We start from the raw sequence: 13864 nt of genomic DNA, 5'->3' as shown, positions 1-13864 counted from the left end.
CTTGGAGGCCAGAAGAAGGTGTCAGCTCCTCTTGAACTGGGGTTACAGATGGTTGAGAGCTACCATGTGGGTTCTGGGAAAAAACATGGGTTCTCTAGAAGATCAGTGAATGTGTTTAACCACTGAACCATCTCTGCAACCCAGTCAACTAGGGCTTTATTTAAAGAAAGTACCCAGTGAACCTTAGCAGCTGTTTTATTTATCTGTCTGTCTATTTTGCTCTATCTATCTATCTATCTATCTATCTATCTATCTATCTATCTATCTATCATCTATTGTGTTTTGAGACACGGTTTCTCTATGTAGCCCTAGCTCTCCTGGAACTTTGTAGACCAAGGTAGCCTAAAACTCAGAGATCTGCCGGCCTCTGACTCCTGACTTTTCTTTGCTTTTTTTAAAGATCCTTTGCCCAGATTATTTTATGTTCTGAGTGTTTTACTTGAACATATGTACCCCATGAAGTTGGAGTTACAGGTGGTTGTGAGCAACCATGAGGGTTCTGGAGCCTGAATTGGGAATTTGGGTCCTATGCAAGAGCAACAATTGCTTTTAACTGCTGAGCCATCTCTCCAGAACTGACCATTGTAACTTTCTTTTCTTTTCCTTCCTTCCTTCCTTCCTTCCTTCCTTCCTTCCTTCCTTCCTTCCTTCCTTCCTTTCTTTTTTGAGACAGGGTCTCTCTGTGAAACCCTGGCTGTCCTGGAACTCATTGTGTAGACCAGGCTGGCCTCAAACTCACAGAGATCTGCCTGCCTCTGCCTCCCAAGAGCTGGCATTAAAGACAGCTACTATACCTGGTTGGTGTACTCCTGGCTGACCTTTGTAACTTTTTTTTTCGAGATTTCTCTGTAGCTTTAGAACCTGTCCTGGTGTCCTGGAACTAGCTCTTGTGAACCCAGGTTGGCCTCAAACTCACAGAGATCCTCCTGCCTCTGTCTCCTGAGTACTGGGATTAAAGGTGTGTGCCACTACCGCCCGGCTTCTTTGTAACTTTTTAATGCTAGAATATGAATAGCTTTCTGTGACATTAATTACATTGTCATATTCCTGACTATGGTAACATCATGGGTTCGTTCCACATTGCTAACAAAATATGTGAGAATGAGTGTTTTATACATTATCTTAGTCGAAAGACTTAGAAATAATTGAGAGTGGATTATTTATTTATCTATTTTTGACTTTTTTGAGACAGGGTTTCTCTGTTCAGTCCTGATTGTCCTGGAACTTGCTCTGTAGACCAGGCTGGCCTCAAACTCAGAGATCTGCCTGCTTCTGTCTCCCGATGCCTGGTGAGATTGGATATTTTAATAAAGACAAGAGGCTTATTTAGCCTGAGGTGTTGGAGGGTGAAAGTCTGTAATCAGATGGCTCCATCGGGTTGGCCCCTCATGAGGCTGCAGTAGAGTAAAGGGCCTCATGTGGGAGAGCTAATGGCCACGGAGGAGAAACCCTGGAAGGTCCAGGCTCGTTGAGAGCAATCTGCTCTGGCAAGCGCTAATCTTGTCTCTTGAGAGACAGCACCCCTGTGAGACAGCATTAATCCTTCTTAAACAGCTAATTATTTCTCTTAAGGTTTGTTGCTTCAATCCCTTTACCTTGAGGAGTTAAGCCTCGGATGAATTTTAGTGGGGACCAATCACATTCAAACCACAGCAGTGGACACATCCGAGTAAACCATTTCCTTCTCCTAGAACTTTGAGGTTATTATTATTATTATTATTTTAATTATAAACTGCTATAGGTGGAATGGTTCCGATGGTAAAGGTGATGACCTGAGTTTGTCCCCAGGACCACAGGGTAGGAGGAGAGAACTGACTTCCCCACGTTGTCCTCCGCCTTCCATTGCGCTGCTGCACAGTATGATAAACAAACAAACCAATAAGTAAATGTTAAAATTCCGATTTTCAAAATTTAGGCTTTATTTACACCAAATTGCAATTATCGTATTGCATAAAAATTCAAAGTCTTGACTTCTGGGACTTGTTGATTAGAAAATGGCAAATGGTTGAGGGGAAGTGTCTATCAGAAATAATAGACATACCAGCAGGAAAGAGGAGCTGCCCTCCTGTGTGCCCATTAGGGAGCAAGGGTGATGATGGGGTTGATGGAAGAGCCAGGGTTGAAGCATGTCCGTCGGATGTCAGCTTTTGTGTTAGAAGAAGGAAAGTCAAGACTATATTAGGATTTACTTGGTTATTTTCCATAAGGAAACCGGAGAAACAAGCAGGAAGAGATTGTATTTACGCTGTGTTTGGGATCGTGAAGGGACAGGATGGGAGGAAGACTGTTAATTCTCTACTTTTAATAGTTATGTGACTCCCCCTTTTCTTCCCCTCCCCTGCTGTGACAGTGGCTTTAGCCCAGGCTGGCCTCAAACTCTCCATGTAACTTTGGATGATCTTGAACTTCTGACTGATCAATATATTTATTTATTTATTTATTTATTTATTTATTAAAACACTCTCCTTCCCCTCCAACCTACAGTGCTGAGAATCGAATCCAACCAGGGTCTGTGTGTGCTGGGCATATGCTCTGCCACTGAGTTGTATTCCTGGCCCTCTGTCCAAGCAAGTTTTAGTGGTTTGTTTAGGCAGCACATATACTGAAGCTGGAACCATACAGAGAATATTAGCATGACCCCTGCACACATATGAAACTCAAATTCGGAAAGTGTTCTGTAGTTACAAAAATAAGCAATTTTTAAAATAATTTCTAGGATGTTTGCAGTATTGCAATCTATTCTTCCTAGGAGTACCAGAGAGAGTGAACTTTTACCTCTCCAACATCCAGTGTTACTGTTTCACAGACATAATACATCCTTACCATTACATAGGTGAGCAGGCAAGGGATACATGAGCGAGTCTTCTCCCTGCGCCAGCAGCAGCTGGGTTGACCAGGACCACAGTTAATGTTTGCACCTAAGTCAACTTCCTGAGCAAAGTATCTGGGAAGTCGGGCAGCTGCGGTCTGTATGGGGCCTATTGACTCAGACTTAGCTGGATGTGGTGGCACACACTTTTAATATCAGCTCTCTAGAGGCAGAGGCAGGTGGATCTCTGTGAGTTCCTGGCCAGTCAAAGATACACAGTGAGACATAGTTAGGTATCTTGGGTCTTTTTCTTTTTTGTTTTTGAGACAAAATCTCACATAACCCAGGCTGCCTCAAACTCATTATGTAGCTGTGCATGACCTTAACTTCTGACCCCCTGATTGCCAGCATTATATAGGCATGAGTCACAGCACCAGATTCTTGGGTATTTTGAAAATGTATTTAAAGCCAGCAGTCCAGTGAACTCTGACTTGTTTTGGCCAGTGATTGGTTGAGTTTGTTTGGGTGGTAAGAGGAGCAATAGATGGTACAGGAAATTTTGCTGGGTCCTGATGCTAGGGTGACAGCCACACTTGTCTCTCTCCGTTTGTTTTCTCACGCTCTTTCCCACAACCTCCCATGGTCATTGCCAGTGGGGACATCTGGGACCATCGCTGTGATTTCAAAGGAACTTTATCCTCATACCGACAGTGTGCGTCTTTCCTAGTTTACTGGACCCACATGACTGCTCCTTTTTTAAGTCTCAAAATGCAGTCAGGCTGGACTCAAACTCACAATCCTCTTGCCTCAACCTTTGGGTGCTAGGATTTGGGTTGCCATGCCTAGATTGGACCATGTGTAGTGGTGGTGGTGTGTGTATGTGTGTGTGTATACATGTGAGTGAGTGTGTGTGCAGGCCAGAGTTCAAATCGCAGTTTCTTCCTCTGTTGATTGCACGCTACCTTGTTATTCTTCAGACAGGGTTTCTTACTTATCAGGAGCTTGCCACTTAGACTAGTCTGGCTGGCCAGTGAGCCCTGACATCTCCCTTTGTCCACCACCCAGTGCTCCGGTTATAGATGGTTCATAGAGCCTGGCTTACCTGAGGCCCAGGAATCTGAACTGAGGTTCCCATTTTTACCCAGCAGGCAATTTACCCACTGACCCCCATCGCTGACCCTTTAAAAAAAGTTTTGTTGTTGTTGTTGTTGTTGTTTGTTTATTATTTCAAGACAGGCTTTCTCTATGTAGCCCCGGCAGTCGAGCTCTGTAGACCAAGCTGATCTTGAACTCAGAGATCCATCAGCCTCTGCCTCTCTAGTGCTGGGATTAAAGGTGTGTGCCACCATCTCCCGCCCTAAAAAAAAATGATAATTTTTAACCAAATGAATTGTTAGAGGAGTGTGTGGTAGCTCAGTGGCAGAGCTCTTGGCCAGCATGCGTGAGGCCCTGGCTCTGCCGCCAGCACATCCAACTCTCAACAGAAGCGAGCCAGGAGACAGATGAGCTGGCAGTGCTTTAGAGATATGTGGACTTTTTAAAAAAATTTAAAATTTAATTTTGTTTTGCCATAGTGTGGTGGCACATATCTTTAATCCTAGCACTAAGGAGGCAGAGGCAGGCAGATCTCTGTGAGTTCGAGGCCAGCCTGGTCTACAGAGCAAGCTCCAGGACAGCCAGAGCTACACAGAGAAACCCCATCTTGAAAAGCAAAAACAAAACAGAATAAAATTGGTCTTTTGGGGGGGGGGCGTTTTGCCTGCATGTATGTCTGTGCACCACTTGTGTGCCTGATGCCTGAAGAGGCCAGAAGAGGGTGCCAGATCTTCTAGAAATGGGGTTTCCAGATGGTTAGGAGCAACTGCATGGTACTGGGAATCCAGCTTGGGTTCTCTGGAAGAGCAACCAATGCTCTTAACTGATGAGCTATCTCTCCAGCCCCATTCTTTTATTTAATTTTTGAAAATCTTATTTTGCACGTATGTATGTGCACCATATGCATACAGCGCCTGTGGAAGCCAGGAAAGGCAATGGACTTACAGATGGTGGCCAGCTGCCCTGTGGGTGCTGGGAACTAAATCCAGGTCCTCTGCAAGAGCAGTAAGTACTCTTAACCCCTGAGCCAAGCCCTTGCCCAGATTATTTCCCTCAATTCAGTAGTAAAGTAAGCAGTAGTAGAGTTCTTCAGAAATATATCTTTCTTAGACTCTAAGATTCCCCTTCTTCGTTAGGTCCATGTTTGCTGTGCTGAAAGCTTACGGGGTGAACAGGGAGGGTAGGGTGCCGTGAAGCAGAGAGGGAGGCCTTTCTGCAGAGCCCTGATCTTCTGGGGTCAAAGGTGTCTACTGACGTCATCTACAGATGTCACAGGTCACCCTATGCAGGATCAGCTGGGCCACTCCCCACTAATGTAATCCACAATCAGTGAGCCCCAACAGGAAGTCTGCCATTGCAGACAGACAGGTTTGAAGATGGGTGCCTTGAGAGGAGCACCAGTCTGAGGTTGAAACCAGCTTGTGAAGGCCCAGGGCCCCAAGGCGTGACTCATCTGATGTGTAGGGCGGGTGGACGCAGGATTGGACCAGGGCTTCACCTTTGGTTTGGGCATGTGGAAAGCTCGCTGGGTTCACAGGGCATGTGTGAGGAAGTGTTGCTCGATGTGTAGAGGAGAGGATCTGGCTTGATCCAGATCCTGGGGTTCTTTGGGTGTTCCTTCCTTTCTTGGTATTGTCAGAAAGCTTCAAGAGGACGTGGCTTTGTCCAGGATGTGTGTCCCTAGGGCAGATGACATGATTGGACCCTTAGTCACCATGGGAGTGGTGCATGACCAGACTGCCTTTCCTCTGAAGATAGCCAGGACAAGTTGGAGGTTGTGGGTTTCTGCTGTGTCCCATGCTGGTGAGCCCCAGCTGCTGCAGTGAATGTCCTATTGCTTTGTCAGTAAAACGTGTCTGTAATCCACAGTTGATTGCCAGGGGCCTAGAATCATGGAACATGGGCAGTGAGGCGGGGAAAAAGCTGAGCACTGTGGCGAGGGACCAGACGGTGCTTCTCGTCAAACAAAGATGAAGAACCGGGCATCCTGATTTTGTGCCACCACCCTGCTTCCTCCCCAAGGACGTCTCTCTTTCCCCCAGGCCTTTCTCCATTTTCAACCTCGATATTTGCCAGTTCTTGGGACTGGAGGGATGCTCAGCAGTTAAGAACACTTGTTCTTAACCCCTTTGGATGTCAGTATGGTGATTTTTCAGAAAATTAGGAAACAACCTTCCTCAAGACCCAGTAATACCACTTTTGGGTATATATCCAAAGGATGCTCAATCGTGCCACAAGGACATGTGCTCAACTATGTTCATAGCAGCATTGTTTGTCATAGCCAGAACCTGGAAACAGCCTAAATGCCCCTCAATCAAAGAATGGATAAGGAAAATGTGGTACATTTACACAATGGAGTACTACAGAGCAGAAAAAAATAACGACAGCTTGAATTTTGTAGGAAAATGGATGGAGCTAGAAAACATTATTTTGAGTGAGGTAACCCAGACACAGAAAGACAGTTATCACATGTGCTCACTCATAGGTGGTTTTTAAATATAATGCAAAGAAAGCCAGCCTACAAACCACAGTCCCAGAGAACTTAGACAGCAATGCGGACACTAAGAGAGACTTACATAGATCTTATCTACATGGGAAGTAGAAAGTAGAAAAAGACAAGATCTCCTGAGTAAATTGGGAGCATGGGGACCTTGGGGGAGGATTGAAGGAAGGAGGGGAGAGGCAGGGAGGGGAGCAGAGAAAAATGTAGAGCTCAATAAATATCAATTAAAAAAAAGAACACTTGTTCTTGCAGAAGACCCGGGTTCAAAACAAGGTGGACAGCAGCTGAAGAACATGACCTGAATTTGCCTCTAGTCTGCATACCCTCCACACGCACATGTGCATGCACAGACACAGACGCACAGGCACACAGCCTGTCCAGGTACAACTTAGTAAAAAGTAGAGATTTAAGTGGGAGTATTTAGAAAATTGTGGGGAGCTTTCTTTCTTTCGTTTTTTTTTTCTTGAAATCAGGGTTTCTCTCTGTGGTCTGTGTAGCCCTAGCTGTCCTGGTACACTCTTTGTAGACCAGGCTGGCCTTGAATTCACAGAGATCTGCCTGTCTCTGTCTCCTGAGTGCTGGGATTAAAGACATGTGCATGGCAAAAATCATGTTTTAATTCTTTACTGATTTCCCCAAGTCTGGAAACTAGTAGACTGACTGAGTCCCCAAGATGGCAAGAATGGGGACTGAGGGGTTTAAGAGCCAAATGAAACTGATACTTAGATTCTTAGACTATGTCTGTGGGTGTTGCCAGCATTATTCCTGTGTCATTTTCATGGCCTCCCTGGCTCTGACTTGACCCATGCAATAGGCCTGTCTGCAAAAGGATGGGTACTCTGAATCTGAGAAACCAACAGAGGGTCTTGGGAGAGGACCAAGAGTGTAGGCTTGGGAATGACAGGAGCCTGAGGGAGGCTGGAAACATCTGTGGAGGTCACCTCTGTCCCTCATTATTTACCCAGCACAGAGGACCAGGGGTCCACATGTTCTCCTGTGACTTTTTGTGGGACACAGAAGGAGGTAGAACTGATCTCCTGCTGGCGTGGACATCCTGTCTAAGATGCAGGCAGTTACCAACAGTGTACTGCTGACCTCTGTCCTGGTTGGAGCAGATCGGCTGCGGCCTGCTTCTTGGTAGTGGTACAGGACTAGAGGACTGGACCCTGCTACGAGTTCCATGTCATTCTGGGTGGCCGTAAAAGTGGTAACAAAGGAGACATACTGAAGGGCAGACTCAGAAAACTTTGGGGAGCTGGCTGTGAGGGATAGTGACCCAAAGTTGTGTCTTGAGCCACAGGGGTTGGTGGAGAGTGGGATACCGGCGGCCGATACCACAGCTGAGCAGGTAGGGCATGGCAAAAATAGTCTGACTGGAGAGAAAAGGCTGGGACATAGAAGCATCTTGAACCTAGGACGGTGCAGTGACCAAGTATCACACTCGAAGAGATTGAATGGGACAGGACCCAAGGAAGGGTCACGCTGCTGGTTGCCCTCTTGTTCCATCTATGGGACAAAGCTGGAGGTCCAGACTGTGTGTCCCCTGTAAGAAGTGAATAGGTGACTGAGTCTTCAATGTGAGGAACAGGCCCTGAGCAGGTGCAACCTGCAGGCCATTCATAGGACTCTCAGGTAGCAGGGACCCGGGACTGTGGTGCTGGCTGTGCACACATACTTGGCTGTTGTCTGTTGTCTGGGTAGTCTGGCTGGACTTTATTGGTTAGGAAGCTCATGCTGGCTGTGTAGAAGGGGAGGGGCAGTGTGGTGCATGGCCTGGAGCATGCGCTTTGGTCTCAAGTGTCCTGAGCATTGATCAGCAGAAGCCCCGCCCCTGGCTAGCAAGCCCTGCCCCACACCTCCCAGCTCCTCCTCCAAGCTGCAGTGCTGGCCTTGGACAGTGCGGTGCGGTGCAGTCCTGCACACAGTGGCTGCAGCACACCGTCCTCAGCCCCTAAGTGAAGACATGGACCCCTCGAGAGCCATCCAGCATGAGATCAGCTCCCTCAAAGGTACAGTCTTGAGGAGCCTGGCTCTCGGACACTCAGTGACCTTGTCTGGGTGCAGCAACCCACGGGTGAGCGTCAGGGTCAGCTGTCTTCCTGGTAGCATTGAAAGGTGCTGAGCTGCAGATGGAGGAACCTAGGCTCATGCTCTTCCAGGTTTCCTCCTAGGACTGGGTGAGAGGAGCTCCTGCAGCAGCCCCGCAGTCCTGCAGTGAGTACTGGATTGGGCAGGGCTGACTGCAGTAGCAGTACCAGTGGGAGGGTGCGAGCTTGGCCCCGAGCAATCAGCCTGCACTCCCTGCCTTGGCCAGATGTCTCACAGATTGGGGTTTGAGCGGGCAGTGTAGGCTTGTAGGGACCTTCATGCCCAAGGCTCTAGGCGCCAGACGGGCTGGCCCTGGGAAAGGCCACACTGTGGCTCTTTTGTCCAGGGTTGGGGGGCTAGGGACTGCCCAAGGGCGCTGTCTGGTTGCTCTGGAAACCTAAAGGGGCCGGCCAGGGAGTGTGGTTGGTCTCTTTCAGTGCTGAATCAGCAGCTTCTCGGTGTCTCTGTAAGATAGGGCAGGGCACAGGGAGTTCTCCTGAGCCCAGGGACCCTGGAGACAAGCAGACCCAGACCAGGGTTGTGTGTATGCCTGTGCACGTGGGAGCAGATGTGGGAGGACATGTTCTAGGCTCCTCCCTGCAGTCTCAGGCCTGCAGGTGCTCGGGCTGGCGGGAGGGAGGAGAGATTCCCTAACCCATTGCTCTGGTGCTGGGAACTACTGCCCTCTCCTGCCTAGGGGTGGGATGGGGATGATGCTGGGGTTGAGTTAGCCACTGGAAGAGCACCTACGTGGGTCTGGACAGAAGAAACTTCAGGTCCAAGGGCTCAGAGGACTTTAGATGTGGCTGGAGATCCTTTGGCGATGGTGGTGAGATATGTATTGGCTTGGTGGGTGTGGGGTTGGAAATTAGATGGAATTAGGTTAGGAAATCATATCAGGAAGATGGGGGGAATGTTGAGTGGGGATGGGTTAAGTACAGGGTAGTGGGGAGAGGTGTGTGAGGGACAGGCCAAGCAAGTAGGAACTTGTTTGAACATAGATCTGGGCTGACACTGTTCCCAAAGCTAAAACGCTGGTGTGGAGAGTCCTTAGGTCCTGCAGGGATGGGGGTGTATAGCCACTATATACTCTTGATCTGCAGACCTGACTTAGTTAGTGCTGCCCCGCCCTCCCAGGGCTGGGCTCTGAGGGCCTGGCCCCCTTCCTGCCTTGGCCAGGCTAGAGGCGTGGTACAGGGAGAGCCCTGCCGCAGTGAGCTGGCTGAATTGGCCTCAGGGAGGGCTTTGGGAACTGTTGGCTGAGCCTTCAGAGTTTCCACCCGCCACCAGCCCTGTGTCTGTATGTTTGGAGTCTGCTGGGGCGCCATGGTGACAGCCCATAAACCCGCCCCACGCACTGCTTTGTTGGCTGCCTGCCTGCCGCTGGCCAGCACCTCCCACCGCAGGATCCCCCACCCCCGCCCTATTTATAATCAGTTCCTGGGTTTGCAGTGCTTGGTGGGAATGGGTGTGTCCGCTTGGGGAGAACCTTAGTGGCATGGGGGTTTGGTGGGGGCACAACATGGAGAGTTGGGGTATTGGGTGGCATCCGGCACAGACTCTAACCATGCTGGACTCTCGGTTATGAGGACCCGGCAGTATTGGCAGCTGTGCCAGGCAGTCCTTCGGGCATGTGATAGTTCCTCTTCCTTTCACGTCGGTCCCTGATGGTGTCTTCGTGTTCTCTCCCCAGCACCTGCCCCTCTGGCCACAAGTGGACATTCAGGCTGCTCGGGGGGTAGGGAATTTTTAGATGGCAGTGCCACCAAGCCTAGGGCGTCAGGGACGTGGTGACTTTGATTTCCTACGGCAGCTGGGAGTCCCTGGTCTCCAACAGCTGCGCTGGAGGTGTGGGTGGGTGGAGGCCTCGCCCAGATCACTCCACCCTGAGCTCTCTGCCGAGCTCCTGGGCCGGAATGTGGCTTTGTTCCTGGCCTGGCATGGGAGTGTTAACTTCTGTAGGCATTTGGAGATAGGAGCACTGTCCCTTTCTTTTCCTGATGACAGCAGCAATGGCGCCTAGAGCCAGCTGTCTGTGTGTTCTGGCTGCTGCCCTTGCTCTTCTCCAGGTCTCTGCCCCGGTGTCCCCCTGCCCCCCTCAAAAACCCCAAATTCCTCTCCAGGCCCTGATCTTCTTCCTTTGGACTCTTCCAGTTTTCCAATTCAGGCAACCCCTCCTTTCAGATAGCTGTGAACTGATGACTCCTGAGATCACAATCTGGGGGGGGGAGCGTTCTTACAATGAGGACCCTCCTGCTCCCTGCTCCCCCTTTTCTGTCCATTCTGTCATCTTTTGGGGATGATTCTTGATCCATGCTAGACCCCACCTTTTCCTTCACAGTCTTGTGAACCTTGAAGAAGTATTTTAGAAACTGATGTAATTTCTAACATTGGAGCTATATGTGGCCCGGGAAGGGAGGAGCAGTTTATTGGTGCCCCCCACTCTTCAAGGGGCCCTGTCAGTAGTGGGAGGGGCCGGCCCTGCTGCTGAGTCAGAGGGGGCCGGCCTAGGCGTCCTGGAGGGCGGGCAGGCGGGAGGCTCAGACAGGCAGCCTTGCCGGCAGGAATTCACAGAGCCAGGCGCTGGAGCCACACTGCCCCTGAGCCTGCGCCCTTGTGCTTAGAACCGGAGCCTGCTTGCCTACTTGCCAGTGGCCCCTGCCACATCCTTTGCCAAAGGAGCCTCATCAGCCTCTGGCTGTGCCCCACCTGCTGCCCTCACATTGTGCTGACCGGCAGGCATCCAGCAGCCATGGTGGCAGGCATGCTCATGCCGTTGGACCAGCTCCGGGCCATCTATGAGGTGCTCTTTCGTGAGGGGGTTATGGTGGCCAAGAAGGACCGGCGGCCCCGCAGCCTGCATCCCCATGTGCCTGGCGTCACCAATCTACAGGTCATGCGTGCCATGGCCTCCCTGCGAGCTCGGGGCCTGGTGCGGGAGACCTTTGCCTGGCGTCACTTCTACTGGTACCTGACCAACGAGGGCATTGACCACCTGCGCCAGTACCTACACCTGCCACCAGAGATCGTGCCTGCCTCTCTACAGCGTGTGCGCCGCCCTGTCGCCATGGTGATGCCTGCACGTCGTCGCTCCCCTCACGTGCAGGCCGTACAAGGTCCCCTGAGCTGCCCACCAAAGCGGGGTCCTCTGCCAGCTGAGGACCCTGTCCGTGAGGAGCGGAAGGTCTATCGCAGGAAGGAGCCTGAGGAGGGGGCACCTGAAGCCCCTATGGTGTCTGCCACCACCGTGGGGACCCTGGCCAGGCCAGGCCCGGAGCCTGCCCCAGCCTCAGGTCAGCTGCATTCTGGCTCCAGGCCGAGAAGGGTGGGAAGGGACTGTGGGTGTTTTTGGTGCCTGGGCTTAAGTCTGGTGGGCTCTGGTGCGCTCTGGTGGGCAGCACAGGTTGTGTGTATGGGCTCTGTTCATATCAGCAGGTGGCGCCCTTTCTGCCTGAGGGTGCTGGGATATTCTAGCCATTGAACCCACGTGGCTTGTATGCCTCCAGGCAAATCCTGGTGGGGGCGGGGCCTGCAGGCCCTAAGACTGGCAGGACCAGCTGTTGGCATAGTCCTGTTTGTACCCCTCTCCAGCACTGTCCTTGCCCTAGCCCCCACCTCCTCCTCTCTCCGCCCCAGTGGCCTTTGGAGGCCCCTCTTTTCAGAAGTGGGTGTGTGTAGAAGAGCCGCTGGCATGGGACTGACCCAGGCGAACCACTTGTCCATTGAGGCTTGAGTCTGTCTTCTATGGCCAAGTGGCTCATAGTCTGCATTATATGACTAGTACAGAGGGTCCCATGACTGGGTCTCCTGCTTGGAGTTGGCCATGGTCTGGCGGTAGAGTGGCTCTAGGTGAGGTGGGAAGAAGGGCAGAGGAGCATTGCCTAGGAGGCCAGAGGCCAGAGCATGGGGGTGTTAACTTAGCCTGTGGTCTAGGTGAGGGTATTGTTTGTTTGTTTGTTTTCCATTTGGGAACCAGATTTTAGAGGATGGGACAAGACCCCATTAGCCAGGAGCTACCAAAAACCACTATCCTTATGCCCTTATACCATCAGGACATGGATGGGCTTACGTACTTGTACAGGCTCTCCTGAGGCACATTGTCCTTTGTGCCCGCTGAGGGCATCACAGAACCCCCAGCGTTATCCATGTAATGCAGGCAGGTACCAGAACAGCCTGGCGTCCACCTCCCTCTTTGTGGCTTAGGGTGTGGGGAGGAACTTGTTCTCCCGGAGTGGGGAAGGGAATCTAGAGTAGGGGGTGAACTCTACATTGGACACAGCTGCCTGAGCGAAAGCCTTGGTTCTGGGCTTTCAGGGTTAGACTTCTTTGGCTTGTGATGAGCGTACCTGGAAGGGCCAGGGAAGTTGAAGGCTGAGAATGGCCTCTGGGCTCTCTCCATGGCCTTAGGCCTGTTGGTGGCCTCTCCAGCTTCTCTGTAACCATGGCTATGTCTGAGCCTTTTCCTTTTGGGTGTGGTGAGTGGGAGGGGAGCCCTTCCCCTGCTTTTCTTGCCTTGCTTCCTTGTCCTTGTGTGGACTGGGCCAGCAGCTGGCAGCAGGACTAGGAGGGGCTTTTGGGTGTGGCTGTAGTGGGCAAAGAGGGGGGCAACTCTCCCTCCCCATCTCTGATGGAGGTGACTCAGTCTTCCCAGCCACAACCGCCTGTGGCAATTCAGAGTTTCCAACAGGAAATAAGCTCCAGCTTCAGACTGAGTCAGGGCCTCGGGCGGATTCTCCCCCACACCCTCAGGACTGAGCTTGAGGCCTTAGGTGCTGGGTGTGGCTGGTGGCTGAGGCATTATAGCTCCACACACTGGCCAGGGCAGATCTGATGCCACCTAAAACCATTGGCTTCTTAGGGTTAAAAATGAGCAAGCAGTGAGCCACAAAGGCTGTCACTTTCTAAAGCACAGCCCCTTCAGTGGGTTGTATAGCAAATCTATGGTCACCAGCGTGGCCTCAGTTAGATGGCCTACCTCCGTCCATATAGCCCTAGTCAGGGAGAACTGGGAGTGCTCCCCAATCTCTCATGAGCACATTCATGTGGAGGGTGTCACTATCTTATAGTTTCACATGAAGCCCCTGCACCCTCACACACTAGGTGAGGAGACTGTGGTGGTGGGGTGACTTTAGGAGCAATCGGAGAGCTAAACCTGACAGGTGAGGGGGGTTGGTCAGCTAAGAGAGTTGCTGTGAGGTGGGAGGCAGCCAGAGATTTCCAAGTTGCTGGAGTGGTTTGTGTGGGGTAATTTCATTTTAACTCCAAAAGCCTGGCTCAGAATTCACAGTCGATCCAGAAGTGTTTGGAGAAAAGATGTCTGGACACTTTGAGGCTCCCAGAGAGAGGGCGCATAACAATCCCCATGCGGA

General features: G+C 51.0%; 1 protein-coding gene and 1 non-coding gene across 6 annotated transcripts in view; both read left to right on the top strand.

Annotated features, from left to right (window-relative positions):
- Plec (plectin) overlaps nucleotides 1-13864 on the top strand; it is a 61864-nt gene that overhangs the window by 15109 nt on the left and 32891 nt on the right. Inside the window, exon 1 of one of the 5 annotated variants that reach the window (XM_087898879.1) lies at nucleotides 8335-8416. The exons of 3 other annotated variants lie outside the window; for them this stretch is intronic. In XM_087898879.1, coding sequence (XP_087755005.1) covers nucleotides 8371-8416 — 46 coding nt within the window. In that variant the 5' untranslated portion in view covers nucleotides 8335-8370. Of the gene's footprint in view, nucleotides 1-8334; nucleotides 8417-11099; nucleotides 11789-13864 lie in introns of those variants that run through there. One more of the 5 variants, XM_087898873.1, reaches the window with a different exon arrangement.
- Nucleotides 2578-2685, top strand: LOC125413482 (U6 spliceosomal RNA). Its single transcript, XR_007235953.2, has one exon. It is a non-coding gene; the product is annotated as a U6 spliceosomal RNA (small nuclear RNA).

This window comes from Myodes glareolus, chromosome 19, assembly GCF_982192425.1.
Source record: "Myodes glareolus chromosome 19, mMyoGla1.1, whole genome shotgun sequence".
Lineage (NCBI taxonomy): Eukaryota > Metazoa > Chordata > Mammalia > Rodentia > Cricetidae > Myodes > Myodes glareolus.
The sequence above is the reverse complement of the archived record's forward strand: the minus strand, read 5'-3'. Positions and strand labels throughout refer to the sequence as shown.